At 36.0% G+C, this 24,800-nt stretch overlaps 1 protein-coding gene across 1 annotated transcript; it reads right to left on the bottom strand.

Annotated features, from left to right (window-relative positions):
- Positions 1-268: 268 nt before the first annotated feature.
- LOC150108961 (uncharacterized) lies at positions 269-22,580 on the bottom strand. The gene is made up of 3 exons (XM_090404570.1): positions 22,134-22,580; positions 21,292-21,413; positions 269-3,321 (listed from the first exon to the last, which is right to left on the bottom strand). The coding sequence occupies exon 3, from the start codon at positions 3,317-3,319 to the stop codon at positions 1,694-1,696; it is 1,626 nt and encodes a 541-aa protein (XP_090260696.1). The 5' UTR covers positions 3,320-3,321; positions 21,292-21,413; positions 22,134-22,580; the 3' UTR covers positions 269-1,693.
- Between the last annotated feature and the right edge of the window lie 2,220 nt (positions 22,581-24,800).

Genomic DNA, 24,800 nt, shown 5'->3' with positions numbered 1-24,800 from the left:
TAGAAAAACTTCCAACAATCACGAAGCCTAGAATATAAAATTCAAAGCAGATTCTACACGAAAACAACATGAAAGACTATTGCTATTAATAATCAGCACATTTTTTTAGTTGATGATTATTTACAACAATTTTATTGGGATAACATAAATCACATTTTAGGAACACTATTTCTCAGACTGAGAAGTAACTTATACTTTTAAAGAAAATATCACAAAACAGGGTTCAGTTCATAAACATGCTCAATTATATTAACTGGTTTGACTCAGGAAAAGGAACTATATAGAATTTAATATTTTCTCTTAATTCAGGGTCACTGCAAATGAAATCAGCAACTTTGTAAATTTACTGCAGTGACAGGATAAATCAGATTTGGCATATTCTACATTCTTTGGAGAAAGAAAAAATGCCAGTTGCTGTACAGTGTAATCTTTCATTACTCAGATGTTGCTCCAAAGGGAAGTGCCTATGGATATACATTTTATGAAGAAGCTGTCCATTAAACAAAATCTGCTCAGTAGTTTTCCAATGCACTTTTGGAATTTCGTTTACATATACTTGTGAAATATTCATATATACTTTGCTATATGAAAAAAAAAAAATAAATAAATAAAAAAACATAATAAAAATACTAAAAGTATTCATCAGGTAGTATTTTATGACAATCCTATAGCACATTAGACTATTGGAGATGGATGGGTCCAGAGTTAAATAAACTGGGAAGAACTCGGCTCTAGCCACAAAACATCTTTTCCACCATTTATAGGCCTCCAATATAAGTATATTGTGGCTTTTACTATGTAATAACAATATTTAACATATAAAGACTTTCATAAACATTCACACCACAGTGCATTTAAAACTAAAAAATGTTGGTAGCAAAGTGGATATGCTATCCAACTCAGCTTGGCTGAGTGAATCATGACAAAATATAAAAAAAAATTTAAAAACTTCTTTGCATGAGGGAGAATAGGTATTAATTGCAGCTAACCACCAAATTAACAGTCAAGGAAGAACTATAACATTCAGGAATGGCTGGAAAGATGATGAAAATCTATCATAATGAAACAGACCATGGTAATATAGGAAATAGTGATTGTTTGCATAATACCTGTGGAAAGTTAAACATCATGTGTCATGGCAAATTTAAAAACTATTGTGAAATAGGTCAAAAATGTATACTAATTTTTTTCTCATAAACAGCTTCAAACAGTAAAAGAGATTAATTGCATCCATCTGATGCTGTTTAAAACAAGAAAACAGCTAATATACCTTTTTTCCTTCTGAGGCACATATGATATGATGGCATGTGCATTTCCATTAACAAATTTACAAAGATGATCACTATAGCAACTTCGAACGATGATTGGAAGTTTCAATTGGAAGTTCAAATGACATGATTACAAAGAATATCAGACTCAAAGAGATCACATATCAAGATGGATGAAATGGAGCTGGAATATTTTTAAAAAAATGTATATGATGCAGAACTACAAACCATCCACATTTCTATGATTATCATTCCAAGTACTGCTAAATGCTGGTAAACTACATAAAAAAAATAAATGAGTAAAAACAAGTCACACCAAGAAAATGATGAGAACAACTGTGGAATAAAAAACAACTATCATTGTGAATAACATCACAGTGTTAATCGTCAGTTAGATAATCACACAGAAAACATATCTGAATATGTTAACCAATGACAAACTGGTACAAGTACTGCCAGCTTTTGATATCATCAGTAGCAAACACAAGAGGATTAATAGAATTTACCAAATTCTTTAGGGAGGCTGTGAAATTTGATGAAACAAATAGAAAAAACTTTAAATTTTGAGCTTTTAGAAGAAACTCTCTAACTCCATCTGCACTGATGGAACAGTTAATCCAGGAGACAAATTTTAGTTCTGGAAAATCATTTTTTTTCAGAATTGTGAGTAAAATGTCATCTGTAAGGTTTCGCACAGGACTCAATACAAGAACCTCAAGCTTCCTAGACAAAGAAATTAATGATAAAAGTTCCTGATCTGACAATTCTCGTGCTAAAAAGTCAATATTTTTTATGAATAAGTGTGTCAAAAATGAGTGATAACGTGGATAATGAGAAAATCCAGGAGGAAATTTTTCATATGGCAATTCAAAAAAGTTTATCTGCAAGAAGTTTAAGGAGGGACACAACAAACGAAGTACAGATAATTCAGGAATCCACTCTTTTTTAGGATCATAATCTGAATTGAATTCAATACTTAATTCATCTACAATAGTTCCTAAACATTCTAGATGCTTCAACAGAACTCCTGTTGCATAAATATCAAGTGCTAGATACAAAGGACCATTCTTCCATTCTGGTCTCAAGGCAAAATCATGGATTTTCTTAAATAACATGCTATTTTCTGATAGTTGTGGATCAAAATGAATACAAAGTTTTCTCAATTCAGTGCACGTTGACAAAAGAATTTTCATCATATTCTGAGACAGCATCGAAAAGATGTGGATCGAAGTCAACTTATACTTTCTGGTTATGCCTTGTGAAACATCTCTATTATGTAAAATTTGAAGAGCCCCAAGTATATCACAATCTAATGACTTTAATTCTGGTAGATATTTCAGAAGCAAAGCAACTTCTTCATCTTTTTGTCTTGCACTCCAGTAAATGTTAACATATGATAACTTTTCAAGATTTGTACATTTGGAAAGTGTTATTAGGTTATTAGCCTTAGCAGAATTTAAAAGTGGAAAACTTGATGTATGTAATTTTCTCAACATCTTATTATTTTCTAAAAATGTAAAATTTATCTTCATGCTAGTATGTAAGGTTTCTAATGTGGGAGCAGAATGCAAAAGTGATCTAAGAGCCTTCTGGAATGAACCACGGGGATTATATACCAATTCACCATGATAATATAGAGATGAGTGGAAGATAAGGTGCTTCAAATTTCTACTGTGTGATGACAAGCGATGGAAAATCCGTGGAAGTTTCCTTAATGTATCCTCATAGATGAATATTTCAAAATTTTTGATCTTTGATGTGGTTAGAAGAGGTCGGAAAACTTCTTCACTTGGAAATACAGGAAAGCTGATCATCTGTATAGCAAGGATTAAAGCATCTACGAATGCCACAGGTAGAGCACAAAATGGACTTCTTCTTAGGTTTTCCTCTCTGGGGTTAATAAACCATGGTTGCAATTGCCAATATTCTGTATGCAGTAGCTTTGCTATGGTTGTGATGGAGAGTGTAGTCAGACTCCATACACAAGATGGTTTAACACGGTGAAAATCTGAGGAGTCACTTGGTTCTTGAGTTTTATTTTCCATTTTCATACCTGTTCAAAAATAAATATGCAATAAAATTATAAGTAAAGTTTGGTATACCATTTGTATAGTGAAACAAATGAAAAATCCTGATTATATTTACTGACTAGTATAAAATATACAATAAAATTTTATCCTGCTTGTTGTGGAGAACTGGGGTTGCTTGAAAGACTACCATGTGTAGTCTCCACAGCATGGTTTCTAAATTATCTAACCTTTAGCCCAACCATGGTGCTAATGTATAGCACCATGGTTGGGCTTCTTCTCATGGGAGGGATTCGCATAAAAAATAATAAAATTAGTTGCTGTATATAATTTGAATGAGATAAAAACCATACTGTGAAGAGTATTATCTTTTTTTTTAAAGTCAGATATGTACATGATGTCCAAAAGCTAAGGAAGAACTACATTTTTATCTGTATATATAAAAAAATTTTCATGACTACAGTCAATTTTTTACAGTGGACAAATTTATTGCCAGTATCCTAATAAATTATATTACACAAAAAATGTGCTATAAATTTCATACAAATTATATTACAATAAATTCTAGGCAAAAGAGTTAATGTATAGTATTTATAGAAAACTAGGCAGAGAGACATTTCAGTGCAGAATATGTCCACCCTAAACTGTGATACAGCTCTAACAACACTGTCCCATGCTTAGCAACATGTGATATAGGAGTTCTTGAAGCAAACTGGTCCATTCCTCCTTCAGAGAAAGGATAAGACCTTGTTTGTTTCCTGGAGGACAATTTCAAGCAGCAATGTGTCTCGTCTATTGTGTCCCAAATGTGTTCTATGCGGTTGAGATTTGGGGAGTGTGCTGGTCACTCGATTCAATTAATATCCTTGGTCTCCAGAAGTGTCCCCGCTACTTGCGTATGATGTGGTGTGGCATTGTCATACAGAAAAAAAAAAAATTATTTTTCGCCTACAGTACCACAGAACAATTGCACATGATGCTGAAGAATGTTGCAATATTGTTCACCAGTCAGTTCCTTTTCCAGCACTCAAACTCGGTGTGTACATTAAGCATAATGCCTCCTCTACACCATTACCCCAGCACCGCTGTATCTATCCCTTTCAAAACCATTCTCATGATGGTAAGCAATACCACTTTCATGCCAGATGAAGTGTCATCAAGAATTGAAGGAAAGACTGAAATGACTCATTTGTAAATTCTACATTAGCCCATTGGTGCCTTGTCCAATTTCTATGAATACAACACCACTGACAACATGCTCTAAAATGAGTAGTGGATAAAGGGATGCAGACTTACAGGCTTCTACAAACTATGGCAGACGTCTTGCCATAGTTTGTAGAGATAACAACATACCTATGCTTGAATGGAGCTGACTTCCTGTGGTATGTCAATTACCTTTTGTTGCTTATAACCAAAAATCTGTCTTCATGGCAGAGTGAGGGTGACCTTGTAGCAAATGTCTGGAACACATTCCATTGGTTTGAAACACTGCCCAGAGCCTGCATACAACACTATGTGAGATTCCAATCTCTCTGGCAATATCAGTAATTCTGTGGCCGCCTTCAAGCTTTCCAATAATTCTTCCCTGCATGAAATCATCTAAATGATGTCTTTGAGAGATTACAAGACATCCAAGTTTGCAACTTTATTCCTCTGCAAAAAAAGCTTCCTTCAAACAAAATTTACTTAGTGCAGCCTTTTGATTTTTATCCTGTTGAGTACCATCATGTGACCCTTTGCATGCAATTCAAAAATTTGAAGGTGTACTTGCTTTTTGCTAGAAATCATCAGTTATACAAATTCCCATGAGCTGATTTGTCTGAATTTGCAGTTCTAATCTTCAGAAATATTATTATTATTATGATGATCCCTCCAGGGAGTCCAAAGACTCATTGAGGAAGGGCATCTACTCTACAGCTTGTTGTCTCGACCACTCAATCCATCAATCACAACGAACCACAACTACCATCATCTACTCCAATGCCATACACTGTCCACCACCACTAGTATTTTCACAGACACTTGCAAGCATCCATGCTCACAGCTGTGGGCATGGATGCTAACCACTCGGTTAGCGGATATGCTACCAAGCACAGATTTTGGACACCAGTGTATATATAGTACATATTTGCAAATGATTTTTACTTGAATTTCTAAATGCTTAAATAACATCTGTATAATACATCCTAACCTATCCTAATTTACACTCACCTACACATTTTACTGTGTAGGCATTTGGAACAGAAATCCTATGGAATAGGTTGGTTACTCTTTATTCTTGGAAGTGTCCTACGTCTGCAGAAACGTGTGTTCATGGGACCAATTTGTCTGTTCTGAGGGACGAAAAACCAGAGTTTCCGGTGGGGAAAAACCCTACCTCTAAATGAGACCGGCTAACTTACTTTTAGTCGAAAGAGACCAGATAAAGGTTCCTCACATCACAGAAATTGAACTCGGGTCTTTCTGACCAAACGGCTTTTTTTTTTCCATATAATACATGAAAAAAAAAAGCAAACAGGCAAAAAAAACTTGTATGGATTCATTTCTGTATAGCTGTACTTAAATACTGACTTTTATTAATTCTAATGACTTAATATTATGTGAAATGCAACAGGTTTAGAAACAGACTATAAATAATAAACTCAGAAATAAAAACAATAACAATACATATACAGTAATTACATACAATGCAACATTTTCCCAAATGATTTCCTCAGTGATTTGATCTCACTACCACTGTAACTGCTACTCTATTAAGTTTTTTGAGGCTATGTGGATCAGGAAGGATGAAAGATGTCTTGCATTTAGGAAATGCAGTGTGGATGATTATCATGCTCATTTTTGCTGTTTTCTTTGGATAACATTCATTTGGATAAACTAAAATCTAGGTGTTAAATAAGTCGCCATTACTGTTGGTAAGGCAGTCACTTCTATTTGGGTTGGAATTTCTATGGGGGGGGGGGGGTCTGGAAAGTTCTGATAAATACCTAGAACAAAAATGATATTAAAGCAATTGATATAACCACAAGAAACAAAGAACATGCTTGTAGCAGAGTTATGAAGGTAACTTATGTTCTTATATAGTCAGCACTATACTACTATAAAGTAGTAAAGTGCTGAGATTATCAGATTTGGGCTGCCTATCTATACTAGCTATCAGTGCAACTAATCTAGCAAAGACAGCCCAACTACACAAGCCACCTCCCAGGCAACCCCCATAGTAATCCACTACTTGTCCAATGAAGAGTCCTTAGTATTTATCTTTTCTTTAGAAGATAAAGCAGTCAGCTAGTACCACACTACAATGATTTGGACTGCATATATGAACATGATTTGGAGGTTGTCAAAATAATATCTCTATAGGCATTAATGATCACCAATACAACTAAACTAGGCAAAGCAACCCAAATATACGATACACTGGTGACTATCATTATAGCCAGCCAGGCAACCCATAAAATAGCTCACTACTTGCCCAGTGATGAGTCCTTAGTATTTATTCCACTTCCTGCAAAGATAAAGCAGTCAGCTAAACATAGTATCTACACTTGTAATCTGCCACTGTATTTTACTTTAATCTAGGCAACAAGTAATCCTCCACATTCTTTATAATTTTAATTCCATGAGACAGTATATGTCATACTATATTAACTAAGGAATCACTATTTATAAATTAATCTTCTGTAGAGTTAACCTGGGTCTAGTTTTTCCTAAATTAGTAAATTTATAGTGTCTCACTACTGTGGAAATCATTATCATCATTACATGGGCATCTCCATGTAAAAGGGCTTTCCCTGATGAGTCTTCAAGGAAGGCCCTACTGACAAAACATAAACGATTCTTGCAAACCATTTAACTCGTTTGTCCTTCTCCAAGCAAAAATCTAGTCCTCGCATTCTTACATTTTCAGGGATGATCCCCAGTTCTTTTTACATGATTCCTATTAGTAAATAAAAAATTTCCTTTGTACAAATCCTAATTTTTAAGTAACTCATGACTCTAGTATATTCCCCTTTTCCACCTGTCAACCAATTTCTGTAATTCACAAATCTTCAACTTGTCTTCATAAGGAGCATTCCATAGACTTGCCACCCTTGATCACTTGCTTCTGGAACTTCTTCATCCCAAAGAAATCCAGATGACTAGATCTATGCACAACAGTCCAGATGGAAGTATCAAGGAATATAAAGACGTATAACATCTCCCATTTGTTTGTTAGGGTACAATAACCAGGTAATCCTATGTGCTATTTTAGCCATTTTTTGCAACATGCCTCTGAACTTTAATTCACAGTTCACTAACACTCCCAAATCCATAGCCTCATTATTTTTTGTCCTATTTGTCCCAAAATGCATATTCTTACACTCAGCCACATTAAATTGAAACATTTTCCTTTGTCCATAATGTCAGTGTATTTAAATCATCCTGCTATATTATCTTTATTAACTACTGTTCTATGCAGTTTATATCATCAGCAAACAACTGAATACTTTCCATGAAATAATCTCCTATATCATTAATACAAAAATTAAATAGTTGTGGCCTGCAGTGCACTGCTTAGTCACAGGCCTCCTGGCCTAATCTCATCCATAAACCACTCTCTACATCACCAGCTTCATATCCTTCCGATGAGACAGTATATATCATACTATATTAACTAAGGAATCACTTATAAATTAATCTTCTGTGGAGTTAACCTGGATCTAGTTTTTCCTAAGAATAAAAAGTATAAAAAAAAATATTAAAAATATAAGAATATTAATAATATTAAAAATTAAATAGTTGTGGCCTGCAGTGCACTGCTTAGTCACAGGCCTCCTGGCCTAAACTCATCCATAAACTACTCTCCGATATCTATCCATTAGCCATCCTCTTATCTACATCACCAGCTTCATATCCATCCCCATTTCTTCCAATTTAGAGTGCCATGTTGGTATCCAGTCAAATGCCTTTGAAAAGTTCAGTAGTATCAGTGGGTAGCCATCCCCTTATCCAATTGAGCTCTCATCTTATAAAATGCAAATTACTGAGGCATGACCTATCCTTCATAAAACTATGCTGTTTCTCCCCCCCCCAATACAGTATTCACCTATTTCTGAATTCTGTCCTTAACTTCTCCAATACCTTGACCACCACTCCTGTAGCCTTCTTTATATAACAGAGCTCTTTTCTCTACTTTTCACTCCCTTGGGCCTACTCACAATCAAAACAAAAAAACACTGTCAATTCACTATCACATCTCAGAATACATGCCAATGTGCTAGCATGTGAAAGAAAACAAGCATACTACCAAAGAAATATCCTTAGCTTTGCTTTCATGTGAAAAAACTGGTGACATAGTATAATAAGTTATTAAATGGATAAATTTGGTGAATCTGGTGAATGAGTGGAATAAGCTGCCAGAGTCTATTGGAAGTGCCATGACTGTGAATGAGTTCAAAGTATGATAGATACTGTGCAAATGCTGAATAGTTCTTGACATGATGTTTAGGGCCTCCCCTCAATGAGTCTAAGGACTCCTCGGAGTAGCCCATAATAATAATAACTTACTATACAGGGATACCACATGGAACCATGTTATGAACTGGAGTTGGATATTGAAGGTGATGATATGGATAAAAGAGTTTCTGATGGACAGATATCAGAGTAGTATATGAGAGAACTGAATCCAGGATATGTGGTATGCCACTAGTTACCCACATGGCTCAGAGCTTGGTTTGATGCAGTTTAATCTGTACATTAGTGATACAAGTAATGATTTAAGGGGAGTATTCAGTTGTTTGCTGATAATGCAAAACTGGGAAGAGTGAATGTCAATGAAAATGGTGTAGATATACTGCAGATGACTTAAATAGGCTGGTGGTATGTGCAAAGGATAACGGCTGCCAGTTTAACATGATAAAGTGTAAAATAATGCAATAAAGGATAAATCGCAGAAATGACTACAGATAATTGAGGCCAAGAATTTGGGGTGATTAAGAACAGGGAGTTGAGGTTTAGTGGATAATTGCAAAAATGGCCAAAACAGTACATCATATTACTTGGATGTTGAAGAACACACTGACAAGCAGGGATAGAGAGGTGATTATTCCTTACTGGACACAGGTCTAGTCATTTGGATTCCCTGAAGATGAGGAGATGAAGATCCAGAGACTGAGTTACAGGTCTATGGAATGTTTCCAGGAGGAAAGATTGGAGGTCTGTGGGTTACAAAGATATAAGTTATTAAAGGGTTTCTATAGAATTGAACTGATCACACTTAATAACTTTTAGTGACAAGGTACAATGATCACTGTTAGTGATTAGGGGGTTTTTAAGGAAAAAAAAATTGATAATAACCAAACATACAAATGCCCATGAATAATTTTATAGTGTGTTTTGGTGAATGGCTGACAACAATAATATTTGCATCTATTCAGTTTATAGCATAAATTTGTTTTTAATTTTTGAGACAAAACAAGTGTTCTCTGCCAGGTTGGCAGCAAAACGACCCAGAGGAAGACCAAGATATAGGTGGATTGATACGGTACAAAGTGCTTTAGACAGTCAAGACTCCAACATGATAATGTTGGAGTCTTGACAAGTAACAGACTGATTTGGAGGAAAATTGTAGATAGGAAATTAATAATGATGTAATTTTTTTCATGTAGTACTATCATATCCTATACACCCCTTGAGGGTACATGGCAGGAATTTGATGATTTTTGAGACATCGTCAAAATTAAAAAATGGCAATTACTAAATCTTACTTGCACCAGATGCAGCAAGTTAATCTTATAGTAAGTTAGCTACTAGCAGCACCAAAGAGAAGCAGTGTGTTCAGTAATGCATATTTCACTTTCATTAGCTTAATGTTATATGTGGAATGAGTTTGAAAGAAGAATTGACAGGGCCATCACAAGATTAGATCATTCCCTGAAGCAAACAATTAAATATTGCTCCTGATGGATTATAAGACAAAAATATAAGAAAATCTCCAATTGCTATTTTGTTTTTATTACAAGAGAAACATTAATGCAAAACGATTACATAATAATATTAATTAAATGTTTGCTCTATGGGGATATTGCACAATAAATCTGTTTATAAGCTCTTCAAAATTTAAATTATAAGCTATGTCTGCCTCTATTGATATAGTTGCTAGCCCAACCAATCTTTCTTGGGTCATTGCTTTTTGCAAATAATTTTTAATCAGTTTAAGCTTGGAAACACTTCTTTCCACACTTGCTACACTAACAGGAATTGTTAGCATAGCAATGGTGTCTACCGCAATATTGCTGAACGAGTGTCCTTATTAAGCCGTGCTGTGAGACAGGCTGCCTCTATGCTACACCCTGTCGATGGTACTGTATAAGAGTAATGGACTGAATTTGAATGATTTTGGCATGAGTCATTTGGAGAGAGACTGCTGCTGCTGGAATAGAATGAGTGCAGAGTATGAATCGGAGCAAGAAGTGATGTGAAAGACTGGGGGAAGAGTAAGGAAGAAGAGATTTAAGTGGTGCTCATAAAAAGAAGTGGGTAGCATGAGTGTATAGAATGAGAGAACAAGTGTGCAAGACAAATAGGGAGACTCAGGGTGGACAGGAGAACACAATGTGGGAAAGGTTGGTTCTCCAAGAGGCTGTGAATATGTATGTAGACAAAAAGGGAAGAGGATGACCTGAGGTCTAGTGGAAAAGAGATGGATTTGAAGAAGGTTCTGGGACAAGTAAGGAGAAAAAGAAATATTTTCAGGAAAGTATGGAGTTTCAAGTTTGAGGCAGTATGGTGTGAGATAGAAGTGAATAGAATGAAATACTTTGTTGGATGTTGCTATACACCTGGTAATGACTGACCAGGAAATGTATAAGCAAATTAGCCAAGCAAATGGGAAAAGTGATCATTATGGGTGATTTTAATTACAGCAATATAGATTAGGATGACGAGATAGCAACTGGAAGTAAACAAAATGAGTTTCTTGAGTTTTTGATGACAAATACCTCAGGCAGTATGTAACAGAGGGAACCCAAGGATTTAAGCATCTTGGATTTGATTATCTCATCAGAGGATTTATTATAAATGAGATGTCAAATCTCCCTCCAGTTGGTGAGAGTGACCATGAAGTGATTACCTGAGTGGTTGCCAGCCATGTGAAGACTTCTGTGAGGAAAGGGTAAATGTGGAACTACAAGGCTGGTGATTATGAGAAGCTCAGGAGCTTGCAGGTGTAGCATGAAATGAAAAGTTGAATGGAAAGAAGATCAATGCTGCTTGGGTGATATTCAAGAACTATCTAGTAGAAGCACTGTCTAAATGTATTCTAAATTTCAGAAGATTAAAGTAGGTGCGAAATGGATGAATGAAGAGATTAAGCATGCAATACAGAGAAAAGGCATTATGGAGGCAATGTAAGAGGAGTGGTAATAATTAATTCCATGAGGAATACAAACAGGCAAGGAGGGTGACTTGATTGGTAAGCATAGCAAAAGTTCAGTATGAGTGGCAATTAGCTAATGAAGCCAAAAATAATCCCAGGGAGTTCTTTTCATATGTAGCCAGCAAAAATAAGAATGATTATGGTAAGATGGCAATGACTTGGAGAAAATGGTATAAGGACAACTGCTATAGAAGATATTGCTGAGATATTTAATCAGAAGTTCATAAAGGTCTTTTCCTTGTAAATGTGACATCATGGAGAGTTCAAGAACAGTGGATGAGGCCGAGAAGGCTGACTATGAGTGAGGAAGAGGTATATGGGAATTAAGCAAACTTGGCTAATAAGGCTGTGGGACTTGATGACAATATCACCATGCATTTTGAAGGAATGTGACAGGGAGTTGACAACTGCCTTGACATATTTGTTTAATAGGAGTCTTGCACTGGGTCAAGTTCCAAAGGAGTGGAAGGAAGGCAATATTTTGTACTGCTTGATAAAGGAGGTGACAGAATTCAAGCATCAAATTATAGTCCAATCTGTGTGTCAGGTGTTGAAAAGACTGGTGAGAATCAGGATCCACAATTGGTGGACAACAATGTTTGATGACAACTAATATATTATCTTTGATAGACAGCATGGATTTGCTAAAGGAAGGTCATGTTTTAGTAATTTACTTATAAGGTGACAGCAGCATACACAGTAGCACTGTGTATGTGATAGATTACTGCATGATAAGTTGATAGTCAAACTAGAGTAGATGGAGATGGATATTAGACTAGTGCATTGGATTGGAGATTGGCTGTCTGATAGATATTGAGTTGTGTATGGGGGAGCAATATTCCAGAAGGGGAAAGTCACTAGTGGTGTGCCTCAGGGTCTGATTTTGGAGCCATTGCTGTTTAACTTGTATGTTAATGATATATGAGAAGATTTGAATTGGGATAAACAGATGTTTGCAGATGCAGTTGGGATGAAGTATGAGGAGTTGAGCAGATGTTGTGGTCTTACAAGAAGACTTGAATAGACTAAATGAATAAGCACAAGAGTGAGAATGCCAGTTCAATGTTGCAAAATGGAAGATTTTAAAATTGGAAAACAAAGATGGGATGTAGAATTTACTCTTGACAGGGACATTGTTGGAGGTGGAGGAAATAAGAGATTACGGGGATGACGGTGGATAAGGATTTGAAATTTTATTGACATATTGCCAAAATTGTGAGGACAACACAACGAATTCTGGGAATGATGTAGAGGACACTGACTTGTAGAAGTAAGGAGATTCTGGTTCCGTTGTATAAGGTTCTGATTAAGCCACATGAAGATCACTATGCAGAAATGTTGGAGAGGGTCCAGAAGCGATTGACCAAAATGGTTTCTGATCTCTGGAATGTTGAATATGAAGAAAGGTTGAGCCGGTGCAATTTGCAGAGTGGATAGGAGGAAGAGGAGTGATATGATAGAGATGTACAAGTTAGTAAGGGGTTGTTATAGGATTAATGTTGAAAAAGTTTTTCATAAAATGATGGGAGACTGGGAGAGAACAAGAGGTCATCCCTAGAACATAAGGAGAGTGTGTGTGCAAGGGAGTCAGAAGCAGTTTTTTTTTTGCATGTGGCTTAATCAGAACCTTATACAATGGAACCAGAATCTCCTTACTTCTACAAGCCAAAGTTTGTTAATTTAAAATTGCTTTAGTTTTTTTTTTTTTTCACTAAAGGATAACATTGACATACTGAGACATCAAGTGTAATATTACGTTAATAAGTAATATTCTAAAATAGCAAAAGATCCATTAATTGAATTACTGTGAAAGCCATGAATTATATGGCATTTAAAGACATACATTGTCTAAAAGCAAATCATGGTGGTCAGTGGTTCCAAGTTTTTTGCAATTTGTAACTTGTGTCGTTCATTTTTTTTTTTTTTTTTTCAATTTATCTTAAATTCTTTCAGGTTTCTCATAAATCAGTGTTATTTAACTTTTTTCTTTTATTTTAACCTAAGTATCTCTTTTGATTAGAATACAATCTTGATTTTTAGCTTGACACAGCTGTATCAATCACAATCATATTATATAAAACTATTTTTGTTAAATTAATGAAATTAAAAGCACAGCCTACCATATTTCTAATTACAGTTTAAATAATAAACTCATGGATATATTGCTAGACACTAAGCATCACGAGTGATTAAAGTTGCATAATCTAGAAATCTTGCTCTAAAGACCAAACATGAAATTTTTAAGCTACCACTTCAGGTCTCCAATAAGCAGGGGTAGTGGTTTCACACTGAATGACAAATCATTTATTACCTAAAGACTTATAGACATTCAATTACATGCAATTATACAAATATATAATTACAAAAAGTTTAGTATTTCTGGATTCTATTTTAACAGAATGAAAAGCATTCAGATAGGAACAATATTTAAAGAAAAACAAAATAGTGAAATAACTTTCATAAACTTAATGTGTGCATTAAGTTAATGAAAAGCTAAAAAGCATTCTGAGAGTAATATTTTTTAACAAGGTGAAATGAATAAAATAACCTAAAAAAGACTATGTATTTAATCAGCAAAAAAGTAAGATATATGTTACATATAACTGCTGCTAAAAGCACAGTGAAAGAGAGCATTTAAAGATTAGGAAGAAGGGGGGGGGGGCAGTTTATGGATTACTGTTCATTTTTTCCTGACTAAAGAGTCGATGGGAAATCCATGTCATGAACAAAACCATTTTCCAATGATTTTTGCTTTCTTCAGAGACATGTTTTTAGACACATCCTCTGAAACTGTTGACCTGAAAAAGGGAAATATTGGTTTAATGAACTAAATAAATCCAGTTTCATAAAGTAACCATTTGTGGACATAGCTACTTTCAACAGGTACAGATTTTTCCCCATCCATTTCTCAATAGTGAATTCAAACATTAAAGGGTACTCAAAACATAGTACCACTACAGATAAAGAAGATTATTAACATTAACTATATATGCATAATTGTGGGTGCACTCTTTAGGAAATACATACAATAACAAAAGTGAATGAATAGAAGAAAGTTTGGAGAGGTTTTCTGCCAGTTTGGAGATCTATGAATAGTGCCTAATTGCTGCATATTTTAGCAGGTTAAAATGTGAGGAAATCCTTTAGACTGAAAAAAAAAGCCACCACTCTACTCAACTTGCACTCAATTTATGCATGGTAACATTAGAAACATCTGGAATAAGGTGGAGGAGTTCTTAGCACTGGCTAATTCATACTGGCCAAAAGTCATAGGCATTAGTGAGCTGGTTGGCAGAGAATGATACTGGGATAGAATGTAAGGGAAGGGAGGAGAGAGACAACAGGATAGGGAAAAGGGAGAATTGCTAATAATAGCAAAGAACTGCAACTAAAAAGAGGAGTTAAGCAGGAGAATAGAGATGTAGAAGGCAGTGCATTTGAGGCTTTCTTTAGTGTGAGATGGGAGTCAACAGGGACACAACATATACTCAGTTGCTGACACTCTATTTTGGTCACAAGTATTGAAAGGGAGGCATGTGAATAACAATGCACTACCAATTAGCACAAATCAGTGTCATCGTATGTTATGCTTTCATGCAGGCCTACACATTTTACCGCGTAAGCTTCCATAAATGATAATTCCATGGAATAGATTGGTTTCTCCTTATTCCCGTTAGTATCCCATGTCTGTCGAAACATGTGTTCATGGTGTCGGTTTTGCCTGCTTTGCCAGAGGAAAAACCCCAGGATAAACTGGGGAAAAAAACCTGCTGCCCATGCCCAAGACTGGCTAACTTGGGTATGGCTGAGGAAGATCCTTAAGCTCCTCATGTCATCAACGGGAATCGAACCTAGGACACTCCTTCCCCAGGCAGATGGTTGTGAAGCACACAGCCACTAGGCTAACCACGTGGACATGAGTGTAGAGCAAGTAGTTGTTGGGAACTATAACTACCAGAACACATATTTGAAAAATCACAGAGAAGAAAGGAAATCAAATTTATATAGTTACCAAGATAATTAAGGACTTAGAATTGGAGAGTGCTGGATCCTGTAACATGATCAAAAGATCAATCAATAACTAAGATAACCACACTGCCTCCCACAATAAAGAGTAATCATGCAGTCTTCACTGAGGTATTTGCCAAATGTGAAATTTTCAATTAAGAAGGGAATATATGTAGAACTGCAGAGCAACTAATTATAACAAGTTTGGTATGCAGCTTGAAGCAGTAAATGCATGAGAATCTGCAAGGGAAGGATGCTGATAGTGCATGGGAGATGGAAGCAGTATCAGACAGTAGTATACCCATGGATAGAAGAATAAATCAGAAGAACTACATGGATGAGTTGCATCTAATATTAAGGAGGGGTTGCAAAAAATAAATAAAATAAAGCAACCAGCCTTGGCTGGCCACATGGATAGTGGACCTTCTCTCTCAACCAAGAGGTTGTGGATTCGAATTCCATTTGTCATCGGTGTTTGTAAAAGCTTGCTCTGGATGAGCTTGTATAACGCCTTGAGTTTATAAAGGCTTGTCTTTTAAATTACAATAATAACTTTGTGGAGGATATCTAAGAGGAAGGATGATCAGCAGGCTTACTGAGAAGCACAGGCAAAGGTGATCTGCATGACAGGGAAAGCAAAATCAGATTATGAAAGAAAAATTAGCCAAGCATGTCAATGTAAATCTAAGAGTTTGTTCTTTTGCAATGTGGCAAGTAAAAGGAAGAATGACTATGGAAGAAACTCTAAAAGCCTGATGATAGGGAGGTGATGGAAGCAGACAAAATACACATGCTGGCCACTGAATTAGAAACCTTTATTTAATACCATATTGGACCTCCCTTAGCCCAAATTACAGCACACACATACCAGGCATTCACCAGACCAAAATTTAACTGGCTCACATTAGATGGTAAAAGACTTTGCTCCTGGATCTGTTTTTCTAACATGTCCCATACATTCTCAATGGGGTTCAGATCTAGGCTCTGTGGTGACCAAGAAAGATGGCAAAAGTTGCTGTCATGCCTGCTGAACAATTCCCGAGCAATGGATAGTATCAGTGTCATCCATGAAACAATTGTTACCTGCTGGATAAAAAGTCAACATTGTAAGATAAACTTGATTGGCAACAATGTTCAGATATTTTTTGCAGGACACCCAACCCTCCAGCAATATCAGAGGACCCGTTTACCAACAGAACATGCAACATAAGTTACCATCCAGATGACATACCACTTGACACTATCCAGAACCTCAAGTTGTGTTTACAAGGCAAATTGGACTCATTACTTCGTGGAGCTTCTACTAAACTCTCTGCCAACCATCATGTCTCAATGGACAACATGACTTTTTCCAATCTTCCAGTGTCTAATCATGATGTTCCTGACACCACTGTAGACAAATTTTCTGATTCTTCACAGAAGTCAGTGGCTTCCATATAGGCATGCAACTGCCAATACCGATGCTCTTCAATTACCTGCAGATAGTTTGATGAGACATGGGTGGGAACAGCCTTTATTAAATGTTCGATCTATTGCTGCACACAGGAAGTTCTGTTTGTCTGTACAATCCTTCTTAGACTACAGAATCTCATTCCTCACAGACTGTCTTAGGAACAAGCCTTCACCTCTTAGACAAGCAATGTGGGTTATTTTTCCACTGATTAAACATCCAGGATCTCACCTTTTGAGAAACTAGTCCACTCTACTGTATTCAAAATCATTGCTCCAGTTAGGCACCAAAAAATAAGCTCTTAACTCCAAAACAAACTTAGTGTTGATCACAACAGGAAAAAACAATTGATGATTACTGACCACCAGCATTCTTAAACAGTTGCCTAGAGCATGTGGTGATGCACATTACCAAGTATTTTGCATATATGCTGTGTAAGTAATGTTTAGAGTCTCTGTAGCTTAGTTAGAATACAAGGGGGGGGGGGTTCTGATAAACATCTAGATAAAAAGGGTATTAAAGCAATTGATATAACCACAAGAAAGAACATAATAGTAGCAGAGTTATGAAGGTAACTTATATTCTTATATTATATCCTTGTATGTTCTTTCTTGTGGTTATATCAGTTGCTTTAATATCATTTTTGTTCTAAGTGTTTATCAGAACTTTCCAGATCCCCCCCCCCTTGTAGACAAGCCCTTTGGTTAGAAACACCAGAGTTTGAATCCAGTCTATGACATGAAGAAACTTTATCAAGTCTTTTCAATCAAATGGTGAATTAGCCAGTCTCACACAGAAGTAGAGGATTTTTTCTCCCAGAAACCCGAAGGTTTTTGTCCCTTAGAACAGGAAAACCAGCCCAGTGAACAAACATCTCTGCTGCCAAAAAAATACTTGTCCTTATGGGATGCAGCAGAGGAGTGACATGTCAGCTGCATTAATTCATCATGACCCCCTAATCAGGGACTCTACCCATCCTAAAAGGACGGATGGATTGAAGAAGAAACAGTAGTGATATTTATGTATAGCTGCATAAAGGTTTCAAATTCAGTGACCAGTATGTGTAGCTGGATTACCGAGTGATTATTTTGCAAGGTATACCATCTAGGTGGAAATAATGCAGTGCCAGATATGATAGTGGATGATGTGAAAATAGAGGCAGATGAATTGGGGGTACTTAGGCTATTGCAGAATCTTAAAGCAAATAGGACATGGAATATCTGTCTGGTATACTATGAGAATGTGCAAAGGAAATAGTAATGCTTCTAACTTGCCTGTTTAGGTCTTGGTTCTGGGCACTTCCCAGAGTTGAAACTTGAGATTTTGCTCTTTTTGTAAGGGAGTGCAAAGATGACAAAATAGTGACAATTACAAAAAAAGGAGGTGGAATGGGTAGATGGAAAAATTATATTTAATAATAAATTGATATTATCAATATCTTATTATATCATATCAACATAATATAACTTAAATAATTTAGTTGTATTTTATAATAGTTGCAGCTGAGATAGATAGAAATGGCTATAGAATGATACTGCTTGAGTTAAGATACTGCAAGGAATTTTGTTGAATAAAATGGATATGAAGCTAATGACATGGATGGTGGTATGCATAAAATTTGCTGGAAAAAAGTCAGTGGAACAGTAACTCAAGAGACAGCTAAATGGCATTTCACTTTGAACGGCTTAGATACTAACAAATCTTCTGGTCCTGATGGTTTAATGCTCATCCTATACCGTCTTTACAATCTTTCATACTCATCGGCCTCTACCCTATAGCAAGGAAGCAAGACTATAGTCAACCCATCCCACAGAAAGGAAATAAAAGCCAGCCATCAGACTACTATTATCCCACTGCATTCCTCTTGGTTCTAATGATAATAATGGAAAAAAAAGTCAACAGTTGACTTCTTCACCTGGAAGCCAATGAGTTAATCAGTAATCAATATGAATTCCACCAGTCTTAATCAGAACCAATCTCCTCCTTGCTATTATTTCCAGGGCATTTGATAAGATCTGGGTACAAACACCAAGTGTATCAAATGATTGTCTTATAGTTCACCATCTACTCTTTGCAAATGAACTGCCAATTTTCTCTTTGGTTGTTCACTATATGTCATGGTGAATGGCTTCCTTTCCTCAAATTTCCTTATCAATCCTAGGGTACTTCGTATTTATACTTTTAGCCATACTCATTCTCCTATTCACAAATAGTCTTCCATCACTAACATCAAATTCTATCCATAGTTCTGTCAATGACAGTATTCTCCATTCCTCTTCATTTCACAAATCTTGCAGATGCTCATATCTCAAACTAAAATCTATAATCAATCACTAAACACTGACTATTTTGCTATATTCAGTGTAATCAGAACAACTCTGTAAACTTTAAAGCCAACAAATTATAGTCTCATTATTTCATGAAAAAAACAGACATCCATCACCTTTGATAACAATGAGATTTCTTAGTGAGATAATTCTTGGACCGACTTACACCTCCTGTCATTAGCACATCATATTCAGAGCCTTCTCCACCTCCAAAAAAAGTGTGTCGTCTTCAGCTCAAGACATGACTTCTGACCTGTACAACTCTTAGAACTGTATAAATCCCAATCTAACCTGCCTTAGAATACTGTTCTCATATAAAGATAATGCACAGAAAACCTCTCCAAAAATGTTTGAAGCTATCCAGAGGGGGAACCTGGTTAACTGATGACTCCTCTCTTCCAAATCCACTCCAGTCCCTTTCTCACAGGATTCTGTTTCTGCCTTACCCCTTTTCTACAAGTATTTTCACGGATACTCTTCTTCTGAACTGATCTGTCACTATTTTTCTACTTCTCTCATGCCATAACACACAAGCAATCGATAGCCAACATTCATTCACTGTCCAGCTCTAAATGCAGCAAAGAAACTTTTTATCCTCCTCTTTCATTCCATCTACCTCTATGCTTTGGAACACATACAATTTTCCCTAAGGAATATAGTCTCTGGCAGTGCAAAAAATAATTATATATATATCAACAGGTTTTTTTCTTAACCACTTGCTCGCACGCAGCACTGATGTGTGTTATAAGCTATGCAGCCTTTTATGTGTGAAGTTAATATATAAAACATACATAAAACTTAATTTAATCCACATACAACTTGAAAAAATAATCTGAGAAAAAATAATCAGTTATAATTTTTTTTTTTTAATTTTAAATGTAACTGAGGAAAAGCATAGCCACTCAAGAAACATAACTTTTAGCATTCGTTACAGATATAAATTTCTACACTTCTGAATGTGACATACCTTTGATTAGTATTCCTCCATGCTGTTTCAAAACCTGTGGAACCTAACATCAGCTGTTTATGTAATTAATTGGTCTATACAACTTAAACCCTTTGTTTTCATAATAATATTTAGTAGTCCATTTTAATTCTAATTAAATCTAATCAGATGTCAGTAGCTTGACATGATACTGAGTACCAAGCGTGAGACAAGTATACATGATAGCCAACCAATTTTGCATGTAAAGTATCGATGGCTGTTTACAGGTATGCTGTCTAGAAATAAACAACTATGTTCATTCTCCCTGTAGCAAGCAGGCAGTAATGATACATGCACATCCAAACTTAAAGTTAGCAGATGATACACTCCCTGTGCTGGGTGACTAAAACAAAGGGAGAAGAGAGAGACATTTGTAAAGAACGAGGAGAGAGAGAGAGAGAGAGAGATAGCCAATACCTGTGTGATATATGAATTTCCTGTATATGTAATAGTTTTATAACTGGGAACAGCATAATGAATTCAAGAATAAAGTCTGAACATTCTATGAATTATATATTAGGACATTAAAATCACTAGTTAGATTAATCTCTCTGAATTCATTTTCATATAAAAGTCAATTGTATATCTTTCAGATTCATAATCCATCTATAAAAACATCCATAAGAAATGCTAAGAAACTCATTATGATGGATTTTCTTTCTTTCTTTTTGGTGAGCATGATATTATGCTAGCATATTGTCTTTCCAGCATGCAGGAGGAAGGAGAGATCTTAAAATATCAATAGTAGATTGCTTCACTTTTCTGCTTCATCATTAAAGATTACCTGCTAGATAAATGCTTACTTACCAATTGTGATGGTGTTACTGAAGAAATTTTGCAACTATAGGGTTTGCTTTACTGGGAGCAGTGATCCTCTATCTACGTTATTCATAATATCTTTATCCACAAACATGAAACTATATGCAGACCTAAAAAAAAAAAAAAAAAAAAGTAAAACTCGGATATCAGCTCAGAATGGTTTAAGCCTAATCAGAAGCATCATTGTTTATCATTATCTTATGAATAGTTGGTATTCTCAGTCTAAGTCATAACATGAAGCAATTGCCCAACTTTCACATTCACTTGCAATTTGCAAACTGGCAATTGTTTTATGACTTGTTTTTTATTATTGTTAGTTAGGCCAAAGTTGTGATCATAGCTGTGAATGAATGCACCATGAATGGTGTAGGCATTGCTCACCATGATATAGATACAACAGCTAACAATTGAAAACAAGAAACTGCTCAATTGACTTTCAACAACTGTAAGTAAAATCTGCCCATTTAGTTATAACAATGTGTGAAGATATTTGAAGCAGTGTACCAATGTCATATTTACTTTAAGAGATCATATATAAATAAATAAAATCTGAAAGGATGATACTCATTCCATATCCTATTAATACACTTGTAAGAGATTAGGTTTATCTCTAACTCACCTTAATGATCCCTTACAGAAATCAGAAGACTGTCTTGCAGTGGAAAGCAATAAAATTATCATATCGCGAAATTCGTTGATTGATTAGCAAGCCAGCCTAGCCACTCGTTTGCATTGCATCATTTAATCCAAAAACATTAAAAGTAATATACATATTAACCCTCAATACATAGGGTAAATATCTTAAAATCATCAGAATACTAACGTCTTACCTTGATACGCGTTCGTATTATCTCTTCTGTGAAAATGTTTTCTGTCTGAAGATGACCTGCATGCCTAAACGGGTCATCCAAATATGTCATTTTCTTAATCAGATGTTAATGCTCAGAATGCCGCTTCGCCACGAGAAATGAAAGTTTCTTAGGTTTCATGCTAGGTCTTAGGTATGTTTTGCAAAATCATACTTTTTCTTACCACTCAAATATTAACATAACACTAATAACAGAATGCATTGAACTAGAATACATATTTCAGCTGAGTAAGAGTATAATAATGCATCCATATTTGTAAAATGTTTGTCCACATAATATTATATATTCCACATATTATAGCACACTTGTATAAATAATTCATCTTATTAACCATGCTTCTTTAATAATAAAAAATACACTTCAAGATATGTAAGCAATACAATATCATTCCATTAACGTTTAAATATACCAGCGTCACCTGTCGCAGGTGATATAAAAGATGTTTTTAATTGGTTTTGATTAGTTACACGAAGAGCCAACAGATGGAGCAATGTTTCACATAAAATATTGAATTTTAAACAGGGCATCGAGTATTGGAATTTTATAAAACCATTTAGAAGGAAAATCAGCAATGTTTCAAAAATTGCAATAAAGCAACATGCTGGGTATCTCTTCCTGTAGTAATAAACTAATGACTTTTTCTCCAATCTACTTTAAAAAAAATTTTTTTTTTTTTCCAGACGTGATTTCTTGGACTCATTGGAGGTGTCAGGTAATACATAGCAATTGTGAAAATAGAATATGTAATCTGTGCGTTGATTTCCCAAAACGTAAGATCGTAAACCGATATAGTTAATACACGGCACATTAGTTCCGCTTATGACAATTGGCATTAATGTCTTTAAGGGTGAAGCAAGATGCTTTTCATATTCCCCGCTATCTGTTACGGCTACAGTGAAGATAAAATTTTATGAGCAGTTTGCTTGCACTGGATGGGCATGGAGATTATACATCGCTACAGGAAGTTAAAAGGGAATCGGGATGTATTGACGTCTTTAGGAAAAACTTTGTTGCTAAAGATTGTACGAAAGAGAAGATATAAGGAATATTTGTATCGCGATGAAGTTGACTGTTTCTGACGAACCATGGGGCGTTCAAAATCATTCGCTAGCACTTGTTTTGTACACGTTGCAGTTTGATAATATTTGTAGTGGAGATATGGCTCCAGGCTGGAGAAGCGTAGTGACAAGTGACTATGGGACGAATCATCAGCTGGAATAAAAGCAATTTGATTCTGATGTTTAGCTTGGCTTGCTGTTCCTGTTAATTAGGAGGTAGATCTGGGCGATGGCTTAAAGCCCGCGCGGTTAGCCTAGTGGCTTTGCGCTTTGCAACCACATGACTGGGGAAGGAGTGTCCCAGGTTCGCTTCTCGTCGAAGACGTAAGGAAAACGTTAGCCGGTCTTGGGCGCGGGCAGTAGGATTTTTTCCGCCAGTTTATCTGGCGTTTTTCATCCCGCAAACCGGCCCCGTGAACATACGCTACTACAGTCAAAAATATACCACCCCCAGCGGCAGGCTAGGCAACAGGTCGGTTGGGAGTGGTACTAACAAAAAGTGGCAGCTAAGTAACACGCGGACTCTGCATAGGAAGCGGGAATAACGCGTAGTGAAAGAAGAAAGAAAGAATCTGGGCAATGGCTTTAGATGCCTTTGTACACGTAGTCTTGATGTGTTGGTTAAAAGTTAATTTTTTGTCAATGACGACACCAAGGTATTTTGTTTCTGTCTGCCAGGGAATTTCAGTATTGAATAGTAAGACGTCTCCTGCAAAAGATATCGACCTTTTCGTGAAGAGAATGGTTGGGCTTTTTGGGGGATTTACTTGCAGTTTCCATTTGGAGAACAATCTCTCTAACTTTAGGTTTTCTTGAAGCATTCTAGTAATGAAGTGTGGTTCGGAGAGATCTGGCTAATAATGCTGTATCATCCGCAAAGGTTGGTCGATTGGTAGAGCCTCTGCTACTAATGGCTCAGTTAAGTAAGTTTGAGCGCGGTTAGTAGTTGGAAGGGGACCAATCGTTCGATGCTGTTGGCACACTCTCCCTCAATGAGTCTTTGGACTCCCTGGGTCAAATAATAATAATAATAATATAGCGCCATGATGGATGACATTGGTTGTGCTGAATATCTGCCATGTATATAGTTCCGTGTATGAACTAAGGTTATTTCATTTATCTATATTTAACATAATATACAAATACAAACATCCAATCTCAACGGGGGGATTCGAACCTATAACCTTTTGTCTGGAGAGTGGGTATGTTTTCCATTTGGTGTAGGTGAGCGCCAGCACTTGTGTAACCACACACTCATTCTAAACAAGGTCAGGGCGGCAGTAATGCTGAAGAAATGGATTTTAATACGAAGAGTCTCATCCTGTTTTCAAAGCCAGCAATTCATTTGGAGCCATCTAGACCGGTTCACGCTTAACAAGCAGCTAAATTTGGCATCACCTCATTTCCCCTGCAATTGCTCTACACATCGACTACTGTCGATGTGTAGAGCAATTGCAGGGAAAATGACGTGATGCCAAATGTAGAGCAAATGAGATTTTTCCGAGAGTCTTCGAGCAGTATTTCGTGGTATAATGTATAATGACGCATTTGTTAATGTGCCAAGAGCACA

This window comes from Typopeltis vanoorti, chromosome 2, assembly GCF_054136105.1.
Source record: "Typopeltis vanoorti isolate ZY-2024b chromosome 2, IOZ_Tvanoo_1.0, whole genome shotgun sequence".
Classification (NCBI taxonomy): domain Eukaryota; kingdom Metazoa; phylum Arthropoda; class Arachnida; order Uropygi; family Thelyphonidae; genus Typopeltis; species Typopeltis vanoorti.
Note: the sequence above shows the minus strand (reverse complement) of the source record. Positions and strands in the feature narration are given on the sequence as shown.

What these genes read in the sequence shown, in the direction of transcription:
- LOC150108961 (XM_090404570.1), bottom strand. Translation starts at nt 3,319, where the DNA reads ATGAAAATGGAAAATAAAACTCAAGAACCAAGTGACTCCTCAGATTTT.